This window comes from Salvelinus alpinus, chromosome 20 (assembly GCF_045679555.1).
Source record: "Salvelinus alpinus chromosome 20, SLU_Salpinus.1, whole genome shotgun sequence".
Lineage (NCBI taxonomy): Eukaryota > Metazoa > Chordata > Actinopteri > Salmoniformes > Salmonidae > Salvelinus > Salvelinus alpinus.
The window spans coordinates 18,639,044-18,656,633 of record NC_092105.1 but is presented as its reverse complement, the minus strand read 5'-3'; the positions used below and the strand labels follow the sequence as shown (position 1 = coordinate 18,656,633).

At 42.9% G+C, this 17,590-nt stretch overlaps 2 protein-coding genes and 1 long non-coding RNA gene across 4 annotated transcripts; 1 reads left to right on the top strand and 2 right to left on the bottom strand.

The window, feature by feature from the left end:
* Window positions 1–47: 47 nt before the first annotated feature.
* On the top strand, window positions 48–10,470 carry LOC139546421 (inhibitor of growth protein 1-like). Of its 2 annotated transcripts, none has more exons than XM_071354789.1 (4): window positions 48–457; window positions 822–986; window positions 1,389–1,537; window positions 9,583–10,470. In XM_071354789.1, exons 2-4 carry the CDS (start codon window positions 848–850, stop codon window positions 10,219–10,221), a joined length of 927 nt encoding a protein of 308 aa, XP_071210890.1. In that variant the 5' UTR covers window positions 48–457; window positions 822–847; the 3' UTR covers window positions 10,222–10,470. The 2 variants fall into 2 exon arrangements, with proteins under 2 accessions (XP_071210890.1, XP_071210892.1); XM_071354791.1 differs by lacking the exon at window positions 48–457 and adding an exon at window positions 495–666.
* Window positions 5,006–9,654, bottom strand: LOC139546424 (uncharacterized). The gene is made up of 2 exons (XR_011669220.1): window positions 9,568–9,654; window positions 5,006–5,430 (listed from the first exon to the last, which is right to left on the bottom strand). It is a non-coding gene; the product is annotated as an uncharacterized lncRNA (long non-coding RNA).
* Window positions 10,471–11,062: 592 nt separating the features above from the next.
* Window positions 11,063–14,741, bottom strand: LOC139546423 (ubiquitin-conjugating enzyme E2 A-like). The gene is made up of 6 exons (XM_071354793.1): window positions 14,334–14,741; window positions 13,591–13,671; window positions 12,643–12,668; window positions 12,291–12,380; window positions 12,096–12,184; window positions 11,063–11,875 (listed from the first exon to the last, which is right to left on the bottom strand). Exons 1-6 carry the CDS (start codon window positions 14,375–14,377, stop codon window positions 11,747–11,749), a joined length of 459 nt encoding a protein of 152 aa, XP_071210894.1. The 5' UTR covers window positions 14,378–14,741; the 3' UTR covers window positions 11,063–11,746.
* Window positions 14,742–17,590: the final 2,849 nt, after the last annotated feature.

Here is a 17,590-nt window from a genome sequence, read left to right as displayed (position 1 = left end):
GTGCGAAATGTCTGCGATGGAGAGAAACTTTGTTTACATTTTAAATAATTGCCATTCTGTCATACTGCCACCAGAGGGCGCATACATTGTATTTCCGATATGGCGGGTTATCGCCTTCATAACATCAGAGCAAAACTGTGGAACTGTATCAAGCTAAAATGTAACATCAAGCATGTCAGGCATCAACCATTTTCACAAGATCTGCATAATTGTAAACTAAATGCATTAAAACAATAGACATTAAAAACAGATTAAAACGTCGTTGCCGAAAAAGTATCTTCACAAAGAAAAATCGTCCATTGTCAAGTTTGTTTCACAGGATGCGCATGCGCTAAATAAACCGGTTCAACTCAAGTTTACCGTTCTTCACGCTCTAATTAATGCACCGTTAGAATATTCTCCAGTTGGATTGAATACATTGTATGAGCTTCAGTAAACGGAAAATATAACGTTTCTGGTGAGTAAAAATGGGTCGTTTGCATTGCTTCATTATCGTGTTCAGACCGTAATCAGTGTGAAGGCTGTAACGACGTTACTGCTACTAGCTAGCTAATGGTAGCTGGTTCGCTAACACAGTAGGCTCAAAGAGCTAGGCTGTTAGCCTAGCTTCCTCCTGTTAAACGTTAGATAGCGGAACTAGTTTTCATGGATACAGTAAGGGAAAAGGTCAGCTCAAACGTAAAAGAGATTGCAAATATGTTTTTTTTATTCGTCCAACGTCTACTGTAGGATTATGAGTTTCGGATGTTCTGTGTGCCATAATATTGTAGAAGAAGAAGGATGTTGTTCTGTGTAACAAATGTTTCCTTTTTTGTGGACAGCTTTGTGTGGACATTGACAGACGAGAATGTTAAATCCGGCTAACGGCGATCCGGTCCACGTCGTTACAAATTATGTGGAAGAATATTTGGACTTGGTCGAATCACTGCCTTTCGACCTACAGAGGAGTGTGTCGCTTATGAAGGAAATTGATGCGAAATATCAAGGTAAATCGTTCGTTTCATCCACTGACCAACTTTGCTAGCTACCTGCTAGGTAACGTTAATCAATATAGCTAACGTTAGTTTACATAACTGCTAGTCTGTTAATAACCTAGCTATGTGAAGTTACGCTGCTAGTTTCTAGCAGTAACGTTAGCTGGTTACTGGCATCCAGATACAAGCTAGCTAGCCTGTGCATCTTTTGATTAAGTTACAATTGGAATAGAATAGTAGACACCTTTTATGTCAAATTAAACTATTATTTTCAAGTTATGTAAATGTTTTTAGCTTACTAGAGTATTACACGTTTGTTTAGTTCCATAATAAAACTGCCATTCCCACTTTACGCTATCTATGGGCCATGTTTGTTACATCTCTTGCATCCTTTGTTTTTTCCCCCTGCCTCAGATGGCCTGCAAGAGCTGGATGATGCTTATGAGCGCTACAGTCGGGAGTCCGACCCTCTCCAGCGGCATAGACTTCAGCTGGCCATCCAGAGAGCTCTTATCTGCAGCCAGGAGCTGGGAGATGAGAAGATCCAGATTGCTGGGCAGATGGTGCGTGAACGTGGCTGGCTGGCTGCCTGTATTATTGTTTATGGACAAAAGTGTCTTCCCTTTTTATATGAACTTTGCTTAAACCTCTTTTTCAATTTTAGCCTAAAATGACATACCAAAATCTAACTGCCTATAGCTCAGGCCCTGAAGCAAGGATATGCATATTATTGATACCATTTGGAAGGAAACACTTTGAAGTTTGTGGAAATGTGAAAGAATGTAGGAGAATATAACACATTAGATCTGGTAAAAGAAAAAAATAACTTTATTTTTTATTTTTTTTGTACCATCTTTGAAATGCAATAGAAAGGGCATAATGAATTATTCTAGCCCAGGTGCAATTCTGACTTTGGCCACTATATGGCAGCACTGTATGTGCAAAGTTTGAGTGATGCAGTGAAATCTTGCATATCTATTCAAAATGTTGTATCAAGACTGCCCAAATGTGCCTAATTGGTTTATTCATACATTTTCAAGTTCATAATTGTGCACTCTCCTCAAACAATAGCATGGTATTCTTTCAGTCTAATAGCTACTGTAAATTGTCAGTGCAGTTGATTGATTGCCCCCCATCTATCTTCTGAGATCATGCTACTAGGTGACCTAAACTGGGACATGCTTAACACCCTGGCCATCCTATAATCTAAGCTTGATGCCCTCAATCTCACACAAATTATCAATGAACCTACCAGGTACAACTCCAAATCCGTAAACACGGGCACCCTCATTAAACACCTCTGCTGTTTTCAATCAAGATCTCAGCGATCACTGCCTCATTGCCTGCATCCGTAATGGGTCTTCGACCAAACGATCACCCCTCATCACTGTCAAACGCTCCCAAAAACACTTCTGCGAGCAGGCCTTTCTAATCGACCTGGCCGGGGTATCCTGGAATGACATTGACCTCATCCCGTCAGTAGATGATGCCAGGCTATTCTTTAAAAGTGCCTTCCTCACCATCTTAAATAATCATGCCCCATTCAAAATAAATTTGAACTAGGAACAGATATAGTCCTTGGTTCACTCCAGACCTGTCTGCCCTTGACCAGCACAAAAACATCCTGTGGCGTTCTGCATTAGCTGCGAATAGCCCCCGTGATATGCAACTTTTCAGGGAAGTTAGGAACAAATATACACAGGCAGTTAGGAAAGCTAAGGCTACCTTTTTCAAACAGAAATTTGCATCCTGTAGTACTAACTCAAAAAAGTTCTGGGACTGTAAAGTCCATGGAGAATAAGAGCACCTCCTCCCAGCTGCCCACTGCTCTGAGGCTAGGAAACACTGTCACCACTGATAAATCCACTATAATTGAGAATTTCAATAAGCATTTCTCTACGGCTGGCCCTGCTTTCCACCTGGCTACCCCTACCCCGGTCAACTGCCCGGCACCCTCGACAGCAACCCGCCAAAGCCCCCTCCATTTCTCCTTCACCCAAATCCAGATAGCTGATGTTCTGAAAGAGCTGCAAAATCTGGACCCCTACAAATCAGCCGGGCTAGACAATCTGGACCCTCTTTCTAAAATGATCTGCCGAAATTGTTGCAACCCCTATTACTAGCCTGTTCAACCTCTCTTTTGTATCGTCTGAGATTCCCAAAGATTGGAAAGCTGCTGCGGGTGCACCTCAGCCACGCTCAAGGTCCTAAACGACATCATAACCGCCATCGACAATACTGCGCAGCCGTATTCATCGACCTGGCTAAGGCTTTCGACTCTGTCAATCACCACATTCTTATTGGCAGACTCAACAGCCTTGGTTTCTCAAATGATTGCCTTGCCTGGTTTACCAACTACTTCTCCGATAGAGTTCAGTGTGTCAAATCGGAGGGCCTGTTGTCCGGACCTCCGGCAGTCTCTGGGGGTGCCACAGGGTTCAATCCTCGGGCCGACTCTCTTCTCTGTATACATCAATGATGTCGCTCTTGCTGCTGGTGATTCTCTGATACACCTCTACGCAGACAACACCATTCTGTATACTTCTGGCCCCTCTTTGGACACTGTGTTAACTAACCTCGAGATGAGCTTCAATGCCATATATCACTCCTTCCGTGGCCTCCAACTGCTCTTAAATACAAGTAAAACTAAATGCATGCTATTCAACCGATCACTGCCCGCACCTGCTCGCCCGTCCAGCATCACTACTCTGGACGGTTCTGACTTAGAATATGGGGACAACTACAAATACCTAGGTGTCTGGTTAGACTGTAAACTCTCCTTCCAGACTCACATTAAGCATCTCCAATCCAAAATTAAATCTAGAATCGGCTTCCTATATCGCAAGAAAGCATCATTCACTCATGCTGCCAAACATACCCTCGTAAAACTGACCATCCTACCGATCCTCGACTTCGGCGATGTCATCTATAAAATAGCCTTCAACACTCTACTCAACAGACTGCATCCAGTTTATCACAGTGCCATCCGTTTTGTCACCAAAGCCCCATATACTACCCACCACTGCGACCTGTATGCTCTCGTTGGTTGGCCCTCGCTTCATACTCGTCGCCAAACCCACTGACTACAGGTTATCTACAAGTCTCTGCTAGGTAAAGCCCCGCCATCTCACCTCACTGGTCACCATAGCAGTACCCACTCGTAGCACGCGCTCCAGCAGGTATATCTCACTGGTCACCCCCAAAGCCAATTCCTCCTTTGGTCATCTTTCCTTCCAGTTCTCTGCTGCCAATGACTGGAACGAACTGCAAAAATCTCTGAAGCTGGAAACATTTATCTCCCTCACTAGCCGTAAGCACCAGCTGTCAGAGCAGCTCACAGATTACTGCACCTGTACATAGCCCATCTATAATTTAGCCCAAACAACTACCTCTTCCCCATACTGTATTTATTTATTTTGCTCCTTTGCACCCCATTATTTCTATTTCTACTTTGCACATTCTTCCACTGCAAATCTACCATTCCAGTGTTTTACTTGCTATATTGTATTTACCTCGCCACTATGGCCTTTTTTGCCTTTACCTCCCTTATCTCACCTCATTTGCTCACATTGTATATAGACTTATTTTTCTACTGTATTATTGACTGTATGTTTTGTTTATTCCATGTGTAACTCTGTTGTTGAATGTGTCGAATTGCTATTCTTTATCTTGGCCAGGTCGCAGTTGCAAATGAGAACTTGTTTTCAACTAGCCTACCTGGTTAAATAAAGGTGAAATTATTATATATATTTTTTGATTTAAAAAAAAAAGTTTGATTAACAAGAATTTTAACTTTCTGCCCATATCAGATATGTATATGTCCTGGGAATCTTTTTTTTTGTTTCTTACAACCTCATGCTAATCACATCAGCCTACGTTAGCTCAACCGTCCCACGGACAGGACACCAATCCTGAAGAAGTTTGATTTTCCAACTTGAAAAGCAATAATATTGATGGATGAGGCTGCAACAAAGCCCATATTGGTCACTCCTTGACCAACTTACAGTACCCGTCAAAAGTATGGACACATACTCGTTCAAGGGGTTTTCTTTATTTCTACTATTTTCTACATTGTAGAATAATAGTGAAGACATCAAAACTATGAAATAACACATCTGGAATCATGTAGTAACCAACAAAGTATTAAACAAATCGAAATATATTTTAGATTCTTCAAAGTAGCCACCCTTTGCCTTGATGACAGCTTTGCACACGCTTGGCATTCTCTCAACCAGCTTCACCTGGAATGCTTTTCCAACAGTCTTGAAGGAATTCCCACATAAGCTGTGCACTTGTTGGCTGCTTTTCCTTAACTCTGCGGTCCAACTCATCCCAACCATATCAATTGGGTTGAGGTCCGGTGATTGTAGAGGCCAGGTCATCTGATGCAGCACTCCATCACTCTCCTTGGTCAAATAGCCCTTACACCGCCTGGAGGTGTGTTTTGGTCGTTGTCCTGTTGAAAAACAAATGATAGTCCCACTTAGGGCTGAGCGATATGGCCAAAACATATCACGCTATTTGTAAAAAATATATACACTGCTCAAAAAAATAAAGGGAACACTTAAACCACACAATGTAACTCCAAGTCAATCACACTTCTGTGAAATCAAACTGTCCACTTAGGAAGCAACACTGATTGACAATAAATTTCACATGCTGTTGTGCAAATGGAATAGACAAAAGGTGGAAATTATAGGCAATTAGCAAGACACCCCCAATAAAGGAATGGTTCTGCAGGTGGTGACCACAGACCACTTCTCAGTTCCTATGCTTCCCGGCTGATGTTTTGGTCACTTTTGAATGCTGGCGGTGCTTTCACTCTAGTGGTAGCATGAGACGGAGTCTACAACCCACACAAGTGGCTCAGGTAGTGCAGTTCATCCAGGATGGCACATTAATGCGAGCTGTGGCAAAAAGGTTTGCTGTGTCTGTCAGCGTAGTGTCCAGAGCATGGAGGCGCTACCAGGAGACAGGCCAGTACATCAGGAGACGTGGAGGAGGCCGTAGGAGGGCAACAACCCAGCAGCAGGACCACTACCTCCGCCTTTGTGCAAGGAGGAGCACTACCAGAGCCCTGCAAAATGACCTCCAGCAGGCCACAAATGTGCATGTGTCAGCATATGGTCTCTCAAGGGGTCTGAGGATCTCATCTCGGTACCTAATGGCAGTCAGGCTACCTCTGGCAAGCACATGGAGGGCTGTGCGGCCCCACAAAGAAATGCCACCCCACACCATGACTGACCTACCGCCAAACCGGTCATGCTGGAGGGTGTTGCAGGCAGCAGAACGTTCTCCACGGCGTCTCCAGACTCTGTCACGTCTGTCACATGTGCTCAGTGTGAACCTGCTTTCATTTGTGAAGAGCACAGGGCGCCAGTGGCAAATTTGCCAATCTTGGTGTTCTCTGGCAAATGCCAAACGTCCTGCACGGTGTTGGGCTGTACGCACAACCCCCACCTGTGGACGTCGGGCCCTCATACCACCCTCATGGAGTCTGTTTCTGACCGTTTGAACAGACACATGCACATTTGTGGCCTGCTGGAGGTCATTTTGCAGGGCTCTGGTAGTGCTCCTCCTTGCACAAAGGCGGAGGTAGTGGTCCTGCTGCTGGGTTGTTGCCCTCCTACGGCCTCCTCCACGTCTCCTGATGTACTGGCCTGTCTCCTGGTAGCGCCTCCATGCTCTGGACACTACGCTGACACACAGCAAACCTTTTTGCCACAGCTCGCATTGATGTGCCATCCTGGATGAACTGCACTACCTGAGCCACTTGTGTGGGTTGTAGACTCCGTCTCATGCTACCACTAGAGTGAAAGCACCGCCAGCATTCAAAAGTGACCAAAACATCAGCCAGGAAGCATAGGAACTGAGAAGTGGTCTGTGGTCACCACCTGCAGAACCACTCCTTTATTGGGGGTGTCTTGCTAATTGCCTATAATTTCCACCTGTTGTCTATTCCATTTGCACAACAGCATGTGAAATTTATTGTCAATCAGTGTTGCTTCCTAAGTGGACAGTTTGATTTCACAGAAGTGTGATTGACTTGGAGTTACATTGTGTTGTTTAAGTGTTCCCTTTATTTTTATGAGCAGTGTATATTTTTTTTGTTTTTAGTTTTGAATAATAACAGTTCTACGTTTGCTATATGAGTAGTGAGTGATCCTAGGGTGGCAACACATACATTCTAAGTGATTTCAATGAGTCTCTCCATTCTGATTGTTTTATACTGTTCAATTCAACTTCAACCAAAACAAATTTCAGCACTTATCACTTCTGCATTTCCTGCACTCAGTTGCAGTGGTGGAAAAAGTACCCAATTATCATACTTGAGTAAAAGTAAAGATACATTAATAGAAAATTACTCAAGTAAATGGGAGTCACCCAGTAAAATAGTACTTGAATAAAAGTCTAAAAGTATTTGGTTTTAAATATACTTAAGTATCAAAAGTAAATGTAATTGATAAAATGTACTTAAGTATCAAAGTAAAAGTATAAATAATGCAAATTCCTTATATTAAGCAAACCAGATGGCACCATTTTCTTGTTTTTTTTAAATTTACAGATAGCCAGGGGCACACTCCAACACTCAGCCATAATTTACAAACAAAGCATTTGTGTTTAGTGAATCCTCCAGATCAGAGGCATTAGATGACCAGGGATATTCTCTTGACAATTGTGTGAATTGGACCATTTTCCTGTCCTGCTAAGCATTCAAAATGTAACGAGTACTTTTACGTGTCAAGGAAAATGTATGGAGTAAAAATTAAAGTATTTTCTTTGGGAATGTAGTGAAGTAAAAAATAAAGTACATATGCCAAAAAAAGACTTAAGTAGTACTTGAAAGTATTTTTACTTAGGTACTTTACACCACTGCTCAATTGAGAATTCCCACACTGCCACATAGGGCTGCATGTTATGGGCAAATAATCTAGGACTTATTTTTAACCAAATGTTGCAATTGTGATTTGACTTGCGAATTAGAGCAAAACTGTTGGAATCTTTGAAATAGAATGACTTTTCTAATTCTATAGTTAGAATATAATAGTGGGCACTTTGAATACAGTGTTTGAGATGACCACGAATTAAAATGCCAAGGAGGCGTTATTGTGACAGGGTAGGAACTAAAGTTTTGATAAGTGTTTCCTAGGGGACCCTATAAGCTTTGGCTACATTGCATGTTTTCTCTTAGCTACTTAAAGTAGCTAACATTCTTGCTTTGCATATTTCTCTTTGATTTAGAAGATGCTGTTGCACAAACAACATGATTTAGGTCTACACCATCACCTGTATTAGCTAGCTACGTTTGCTCTTACTCAGTAGCTATTAGCATTAGCGGCTAACAATTAGCGTCTCACAAGATTTAGGGCAACTTGCTAAGAAAAGACAAAATAGCTGTTTGCTGATGTAAGAAACAAACTAATAGTGTCATTATAGAACGCTAGTTGATTTATATTTATAAGGAAAGTGAAAACAACATTGTTGCATGTGCTGCATTGACCATGCAGACTGAACGCAAGTGTCTCGTGGTTGAGGAAAGTCAAATGCTCCTTCAGTGACAGGGGGCGTGGCTACGTGTGGAAAGTGGCACGGAGAAAAGGGCGGAGAGAGATGACTCAAGTAGCGAAGTAAACTATAAAAATTAACATTACACATGGCGTATCACATTTAACAAACCAAACATTCAAATACTGGTTTAGAAGGTAAAGTAAAAACCCAAACTGGTCCCTGCATCAATACTGGTATATCATAAAATGCGGTATACGTGCAAACCAGATGGGATGGCTTATCGCTGCATATTAATGATATGCTGCATATAATGATATGGAAGCCATGCTTAAGTGTGCCTTGAATTCATCAGACCGTGTCACCAGCAAAGCACCATCACACCACCTCCTCCATACATCACTGTGGGAACCACACATGCGGAGATCATCCGTTCACCTACTCTGCATCTCATAAACACAAGGGTTGGAAACAAGAAATCTCAAATTTGGACTCATCAGACCAAAGCACAGATTTCCATCTTGGCCCAAGCAAGTCTCTTATTGGTGTCATTTTAGTAGTTTCTTTGCAGCAATTGACAGTCGATGTTGAGATGTCTGTTGAACCCTGAAGGATTTATTTGTGCTGCAATTTCTGAGGCTGGTAACTCTAGTGAACTTATCCTCTGCAGCAGAGGTAACTCTGGGTCTTCCTTCCTGTGGCGGTCCTCATGAGAGCCAGTTTCATCATAGCGCTTGATGGCTTTTGCGACTGCACTTGAAGAAACTTTCAAAGTTCCGGACATTTTCCGCATTGACTAACCTTCATGTCTTAAAGTAATGATGGACCTTCGTTTCTCTTTGCTTATTTGAGCTGTTCTTGCGATAATATGGACTTGGTCTTTAGCCATATTTGGAAATCTTCTGTGTAACAACTGATTGGCTCAAATTAACTAACAAGGCACACCTGTTAATTGAAATTCATTCCAGTTAACTAACTCATTAACCTTGAGAGATTGCCAATATTGTCCAAAGCAAATGGCTACTTTGAAGAATCTCATATATAATATGTAATATAATAGTGTTAATATATATATACATACACTCACTCTGTACTGTTCCAGGTGGAGTTGGTGGAGAACTGTAGCAGGCAGGTGGACTGGCATTCTGAGCTCCTCCAAGCCTCCAAGGAGAACCCTGATACCCATGTATCGACATCAACTGCCATGACGACGACCGCAGCCTCCATAGTGCCGTCGGCAGAAACAACAACTCCGGGCAAAGCGGGTCACCATGACAAGAGGCGTGACGAGGTGACGCCGTGCTCAGTCGGCGGGGGGGACAAGTCTGGCGGGAAACGGTCACGGCGGCAGAAAAGCGGAGAGAATTGGGAGAGCTGTGGAAGCATGGGTCATGTTGATGAGGTGGGCATGGGGGTGCCCAGAGAGAAGAGGGCCAAAACGTTGTCGTCCAAGAAGAAGAAGAAGAGGTCAAAGGGGAAGTCAGAGAGGGAGGTGTCACCCCTAGACCTGCCCATCGACCCAGACGAGCCCACCTACTGCCTGTGTGAACAGGTATCCTACGGCGAGATGATTGGCTGTGATAACGACGAGTGTCTCATCGAGTGGTTCCACTTCTCCTGTGTGGCGCTGCATCACAAGCCCAAGGGGAAGTGGTTCTGCCCCAAATGCAGGGGCGAGAATGAGAAGACAATGGACAAGGCCCTAGAGAGGGCGAAGAAGGAAAGGGCCTACAACAGGTAGCTTCTCTACCTAGCTCAGCGGACATTGTGGTCATGTTAGGTTAGTTTTTTTCTACTCCCAATGCTGTTTGAAAATGAATTGGAAAGAGGGACTTATTTAAGTAAATGCTGTACTGGAAGATGGACATCCTGGTTCACAGCATAATGTAATAGATTATTTAATCTAATATCTACACCAATGATTGTTGACGCTGCTGTATCATGCATGCAACCATAATGCTCCTCCGAACAAATAAAACATTTCATCCAAGATTGTGCAATACATCTGAATGTACATACATCTGAATATTGCACGTGACTGCCCTTTGCTTGAAGTGCCATTACTGATAGGACTGCCCTAGCAAAATGCATTTTAGATGATTAAGTTGGAATGTTTGGAGTGCTTGACGTCAAATCCCCTTGGCAACGGGCCTGTGTTCGTGAGGACTTTCACTTGACACCGGTAAGGTGAATTAAATGTATGTAAGCCCATTTTACATCAGATGTCAAAATGCTATATAGAAACCTAGCCTAAAACCCCAAACATCCTTACCAAGGGGTTCTGCAAATGACATCTCCCCCTCTATTTTTGACTGGCAGTATGCAAAGAGCAAAGCAACAACTCGTGTACACAATCACTCCATGCGGTTCTGCAATTGGTTTTAGATGTGTAGAGTTCTCATTAAGGTTTGCTTCAATAGTGTGTTGAATGAGGTTAACAGATGCATGAACTTTGAAGCTAGTTTCACAGATCGCTGATATCACATTATTTGCCACAAAGCTAAATAGAGTGGATTGATGTTTACTGTAGGGAGCACAAGGTTTACTGTCGGTGTCCAAGAGAAACAGTACTACGGTCAAAGTAAAGGTAGTTTTGCCTTTATTTACAAGTGCTGGAAAAAATGACATGAACAACCAGTGCAAAATCTGTACATAAATCCAGATGTATGTTTTCCTATATACATTGAGGGTACTGAACAACATGAATGCACTCACTGTCATGCATGTAACAGAGCTCACAACACAGCAAAGACATGGGTTAAGCTTGTGGGTCTGATTCTCAATCAGGGTGTTTAGGATGAACACGGGCAGCAATTGTCCAAAGGAAGGTAGAGCTTGATAGCTCAGATGCTGCTTTGTAAAATTAGCTTGATATAAAGTAAGGGGAGCACACCAAAGAAGGAACCTACAAGCTAGGTTATCATAATTGATATTTCTTCCAAACATTAAACAAATCAGTCCAACTCATTTGTTTCAGTGAAGGGATGAGGCAAGGTAATTGACATCCAAAAATGGTCTTCAATTGAAGAGCGTGGTGGCAAAGGCAAGATTCAGCACATACGTCCCGATAGGCCAAAATGAGGGGAAAATACAAAAATAAAATAATCACTCCAAGCGTGTCAGAAAAAAGAGGTTCTACAAGGGAAGGGAGAGGTAAAGTGCATAAAAGCTTAAAAAGAAAAACTAAATTAAGATGTACTCCACTAGAACTCGAGTCACACAGCTCAGTGCTGGGGACAGAGGAGGACAGAAGGGAGAGGGTCTGGTCAACTGTCCCTCCAGCTTTGTTCTACAATGGCCGACACACGCTTCTCGTACTCCCTCTTGTTTTCCTGGTAAAGCTGGGCCGCCTGACTGTTGGCCGGACTGTTGGGATTTGGTTCGTCTAGCAGGGACTGGAAGGAGGGAAGGGAGAGAGGGGTGATAGGCCAACAGTGTAGATGAGACAAGCATTCTACAGCACAGGGAGTGTGGCATAACAGTGGGAATATGCAACATGACTTATGGCACTTCAGTATGGGAAGTCTAAGGTCTGTTGTGGCTTATCTCTGCTCTGTCGCAGTAGGACTAAATGTTGACAGGAGGATGCATGGAAAACATGATAAATTTGTCTACCTGGATAGAGGTAAGAATGGATGATACGTCATAGGTTGGACTCCATCGATTCTGTAGAATGTCCAGACATATACTCCCATCTGCATACACTGTAAATAAAATGGAAGGGTAAAAATAGTGTTAATCTTTGTAGGCAATACAAATATAATACATTCATTATCAGAATGTTTTGCTACTTTCGTTGTAACAACATACCATTTGGATGAAACATCTTTGACACAAATCGCACTGTGGGGGGTTTGTTGGGGTATTCTTCTGTGAACTCAACAGTGAGCTTAAATGTGCCTGGAACATGTAAAAGATGGAGGGAAAATATGAATTAGAACCACGGCTAATATCACGCAACCAAGAATGTTAGAAAACATGTTTTTGCAATTACAGCTGTTGCATTATCTGCAATACCGCCGTTAAATAAAACAGGGAGTTGATGATTGGCTGCTCTAGCCTACTTCATGTGGAATTTATCAAATCAACAATTATATCACACAAACCTTAACTGCACAGAGTATGCAAACACAAAGAATGGGGTGTACAGTGCTGTACTCACCATCCTCAAAAGGTGTCCCTTCTGGGCTGTAAAGGGAAATAAATACATTGAAAGTTTGTGTGTGCATGAAATATTCATGTGTCAGTTCCCCATAAATAAGTTATACGGATGAAGAAGGAACATTACAATGAGCAGATAATTCACTTGAAATTGTTGGTATCATTGGCCTAAAAAGGTCTTGACATGACCTGGCTCTCAGAATGACCGATAACTAGCAAAGGCTGTTTCAGAACCCAAACTCAGCAATATTTGCTGATGGAGCATGGTGTTACATAGTCCCAGTTCCATGATATTACACAAGAGTCATTGGAAGAAGGCGTCTTCTGTACAGGGGAGTTTTGTTAAGAGCCCTGGCGCTAGGTCTGAACATTAACATGCATCACTTGCGGTACCGTTTTGGGAGCATAAGGACTATCTTTCATATCGGCGAGAAAAACACAAATAGATACACACTTTTATAGGGTTAGAGTTCCCACACCGCCATAGCTCCATGTTAGAGCCTGTGTTTACTTAAGACAGAGCGACAACTTGTGGTATTTAGCATGCGCGGACACCTGTGTATAACGAAAGGCCGCCAGAAACGTGTTGTCACTGAAAAATACTGTCGGCTACAACTGTGATAAAGCCGGTGAAAACAGTATGTTTTTTGTTTTTTTTGCATTTGTGTTAATACTTGTGATATGAAAGTAAATTACTTTATATTTCTTGAAACGTGTCGCAGTTGTGAATCGATTCACGTTTAAAAATTGAGTAGTTGGCTGTTTTCTCTGCCAGTCTACTGTTACCTCAAATGAACACAAGGTCCTTGGATCTTAAGGAGTAAAGGTAACGCTAGGCTCCTTATGAGTAGATATTTTGCTAGGTGTTAATGTAATATTTGTACTGAACATATGTGACAGAGAACAGTCTGAATGTGCACATCGGACCGGTTGCGCTTTACCGTCTTACCCGAATATGACTGCATTCCACACCATGATGTTGTTTTCGGAAGGGGCACCACTGACGCCAGCCGGAGGGTCTTCTTGTAGCCTATGGGGGTCCGAGGAAAAAAACAACTTCCACGTTTCAAATTACTTGCTACCTAACTTAAGCACTTGTTAGCCCTATTTTCAAACTGATAGCTGTAGTATATTACAAGTCGACACATTACTGAATTAGTGTACTCTTAACTTACTTGCAATATTATCAACCAATGCAGAAACGCTAGATTAGTGTTTAGCTAAAAGTCAGTCGTATTCATAAACGTTATGCATGATTTGATATGAAGTTCAAGGATGTCGCAAAAATATCCCTCGAAATATTAAACACAACCTGAGTAATTTTATGACGTCTAGTTAATTTAACTTAGTTTCGTTTGCGAGTTAACTATGGTGACTCGCCTTGGAGAGAGCGAGTTGTTTTCTTAGCTAGCCAAGTAACGTTAGCTGGCTGGTCAAGTCTTGTAAGCAAGCTAGCTTGCTGACGAAATAAGTCGCTAATGTTTTAGGGTCGACTTTAGCGGCAGACTGTTGTGTAAAGCATCCGCAATTTTCAAAGGCAACATAGCAAATTTGTTCAACTAAATAAAACCCAAAATATCAAATAGACGGCTGGATGACTTGGTCGCGTTAGCTAGCTAGCCAAGTACCCTTAGCTGACAAGCTAGCTTCAGGCATATCATTAACACCACCCGTGAAAAATGTTCAACTCACCGCTTAAAATCTCTCATCAGTCGTCTTCTTGCAGGAGTAGACATCGAAAACTAAATATATATAAAGGTAATACAAATAAATGTACTGTTTTGTTTACACTCAATTTCTTTATAATATAGCTAACTGGTTAATGTTGTGTTTACAACAACATTCAGTTCCTTTTTCGCTGTCGCTTCTGAAATCCTATCTTCCTACCCTAGCCGCTAGTGCGTGGTTTATTAGGCGATACCACTTCAGCAAATAGGCGACGTATCTTGTGTATTCTTCTTAAGTAAAACGATACATTAGATAATTTAGCTTTTAATGTATTTTTCCTTGAATGTGTTACTTCTTCCTTAAGTGTGTTAATTGAATGGCGTATGATGTATCAAAAAACAATGATTAATACGTGTCCAATTACATAGTCTCACCCTATTTTTCTTTTTTTTCCTTTGGCTTTGAGATCGTGTTTGACGGGGGGCGTGGTTACAATGACGTGGTGTTTGTATAGTGAGGTCAATAAATGTCCAGCGATCAAGGTCGGCCAGGCCTGGGCGACAGCTGACAAACGGGTGTTCTCACACGTGAACAGTGAGCAGGATATGGAGAGATCAGTCGTCTTCTTTCCGGAGTAGACATCGTAAACCAAATATATAAAGGTATTACAAATAAATGTACTGTTTTGTTCCAGGCTGTATCACAACCGGCCGTGATTGGGAGTCCCATAGGGCGGCGCACAATTGGCCCAGCGTCGTCCGGGTTTGTTCTTATTAACTGACTTGCCTAGTTAAATTTAAAAACAAGTTAGTGCTTGGCAAAGGAGTAAATCACTTTATACACCCAGCTATTCGGTAGCAGTTCAGTACAACATATTATAGTTGCCTGCATATTGTTGCATTCTGTTATGCAATCTTACCTGTATTCTTTCTATCCTGTGGTGTGTGATTATAAGTTCTGAACATGTCAGGAGAATCATACCAGTACCAAGGGAATTATACTGAACAAAATAAATGCAACATGCAACAATATCCATCTTTTGTCACAAAAAAAAGGGGGCGTGGATCAGAAAACCAGTCAGTATCTGATGTGACCACCATTTGCCTCATGTAGCGCGAAACATCTTCTTTGCATCGAGTTGGTCAGGCTGTTGATTGTGGCCTGTGGAATGTTGTCCCACTCATGGCCGTGCGAAGTTGTCGTACACGTAGATCCAGAGCACCCCCCCCACAAAAAAATTTACAATCCAGAAGGTGCTCAATGGGTGACATGCCTGGTGAGTATGCAGGCCATGGAAGAACTGGGACATTTTCAGCTTCCAGGAATTGTGTACAGATCCTTGCGACATGGGGGCGTGCATTATCATGCTAAAACATGAGATGATGGCGGTCGATGAATGGCACGACAATAGGACTCAGGGTCTCGTCACAGTATCTCTGTGCATTCAAAATGCCATCGATAAAATACAATTGTGTTTATTGTCTGTAGCTTATGCCTGCCCATACCATAACCCCACGCCACCATGGGGCACTCTGTTCACAACATTGACATCAGAAAACCGCTCGCCCGCACAACGCCATACACACGGTCTGCGGTTGTGTCCCGGTTGGAAGTACTGCCAAATTCTCTACAACAAAGTTAGTGGCTTATGTTAGAGAAATGAAAATTCAATTCTCTGGCAACAGCTCTGGTGGACCTTCCTGCAGTCAGCATGCCATTTGCATGCACCATCAAAACTTGAGACATCTGTGTCATTGTGTTGTGACAAAACTGCACATTTTAGTGGCCTTTTATTGTCCCCCGCACAAGGTGCAGCTGTGTAATGATCATACTTCCTAAAGATTGGAACACGGCCGCGGTCATCCACCCCCCCCTCTTCAAAGGGGGAGACACTCTAGACCCAAACTGTTACAGACCTATATCCATCCTGCCCTACCTTTCTAAAGTCTCTGAAAGCCAAGTGAACAAACAGATCACCGACCATTTCGAATCCCACCGTACCTACTCCGCTATGCAATCTGGTTTTCAAGCTGGTCACGGGTGCACCTCAGCCACGCTCAAGGTCCTAAACGATATCATAACCGCCATCGATAAAAGACAGTACTGTGCAGCCATCTTCATCAACCTGGCCAAGGCTTTCGACTCTGTCAATCACCACATTCTTATCGGCAGACTCAATAGCCTTGGTTTCTCTAATGACTGCCTCACCTGGTTCACCAACTACTTCTCTGACAGAGTTCAGTGTGTCAAATCGGAGGGCCTGTTGTCCGGACCTCTGGCAGTCTCTATGGGGGTGCCACAGGGTTCAGTTCTCGGGCCGACTCTTTTTCCGTATATATCAATGATGTCGCTCTTGCTGCGGGTGATTCTTTGATCCATCTCTACGCAGACGACACCATTCTGTATACATCTGGCCCTTCTTTGGACACTGTGTTAACAAACCTCCAAACGAGCTTCAACGCCATACAACACTCCTTCCGTGGCCTCCAACTGCTCTTAAATGCTAGTAAAACGAAATGCATGCTGTTCAACCGATCGCTGCTCGCACCTACCCACCTGTCCATCACTACTCTGGACGGTTCTGACTTAGAATATGTGGACAACTACAAATACCTAGCTGTCTGGTTAGACTGTAGACTCACATTAAGCATCTCCAATCCAAAGATACATCTAGAATCAGCTTCCTATTTCGCAATAAAGCCTCCTTCACTCATGCTGCCAAACATACCCTCGTAAAACTGACTATCCTAACGATCCTCGACTTCGGCGATGTCATTTACAAAATAGCTTCCAACACTCTACTCAGCAAATTGGATGCAGTCTATCACAGTGCCATCCGTTTTGTCACCAAAGCCCCATATACTACCCACCACTGCGACCTGTATGCTCTCGTTGGCTGGTCCTCGCTACATATTCGTTGCCAAACCCACTGGCTCCAGGTCATCTATAAGTCCTTGCTAGGTAAAGCTCCACCATATCTCAGCTCACTGGTCACCATAGCGACACCCACCTGTAGCACATGCTCCAGCAGGTATATTTCACTGGTCATCCCCAAAGCCAACATCTACTTTGACCTCCTTTCCTTCCAGTTCACTGCTGCCAATGATAGGAACGAATTGCAAAAATAACTTAAGTTGGAGACTTATCTCCCTCACTAACTTTAAGCGTCAGATCGCTGCAGCTGTACACAGCCCATCTGTAAATAGCCCATCCAACCAACTACCTACCTCATCCCCATATTTGTTTTGTTTTTCTGCTCTTTTGCACACCAGTATTTCTAC

What these genes read in the sequence shown, in the direction of transcription:
- LOC139546421 (XM_071354789.1), top strand. Translation starts at nt 848, where the DNA reads ATGTTAAATCCGGCTAACGGCGATCCGGTCCACGTCGTTACAAATTAT. An exon ending in AATTGATGCGAAATATCAAG is followed by an intron (nt 987 to 1,388) that starts GTAAATCGTTCG and finishes CCCCTGCCTCAG; the next exon opens with ATGGCCTGCAAGAGCTGGAT. An exon ending in TCCAGATTGCTGGGCAGATG is followed by an intron (nt 1,538 to 9,582) that starts GTGCGTGAACGT and finishes GTACTGTTCCAG; the next exon opens with GTGGAGTTGGTGGAGAACTG.
- LOC139546423 (XM_071354793.1), bottom strand. Translation starts at nt 14,377, where the DNA reads ATGTCTACTCCTGCAAGAAGACGACTGATGAGAGATTTTAAGCG. An exon ending in TGGAATGCAGTCATATTCGG is followed by an intron (nt 12,669 to 13,590) that starts GTAAGACGGTAA and finishes TTCCCTTTACAG; the next exon opens with CCCAGAAGGGACACCTTTTG. An exon ending in AAAGATGTTTCATCCAAATG is followed by an intron (nt 12,185 to 12,290) that starts GTATGTTGTTAC and finishes TTTTATTTACAG; the next exon opens with TGTATGCAGATGGGAGTATA.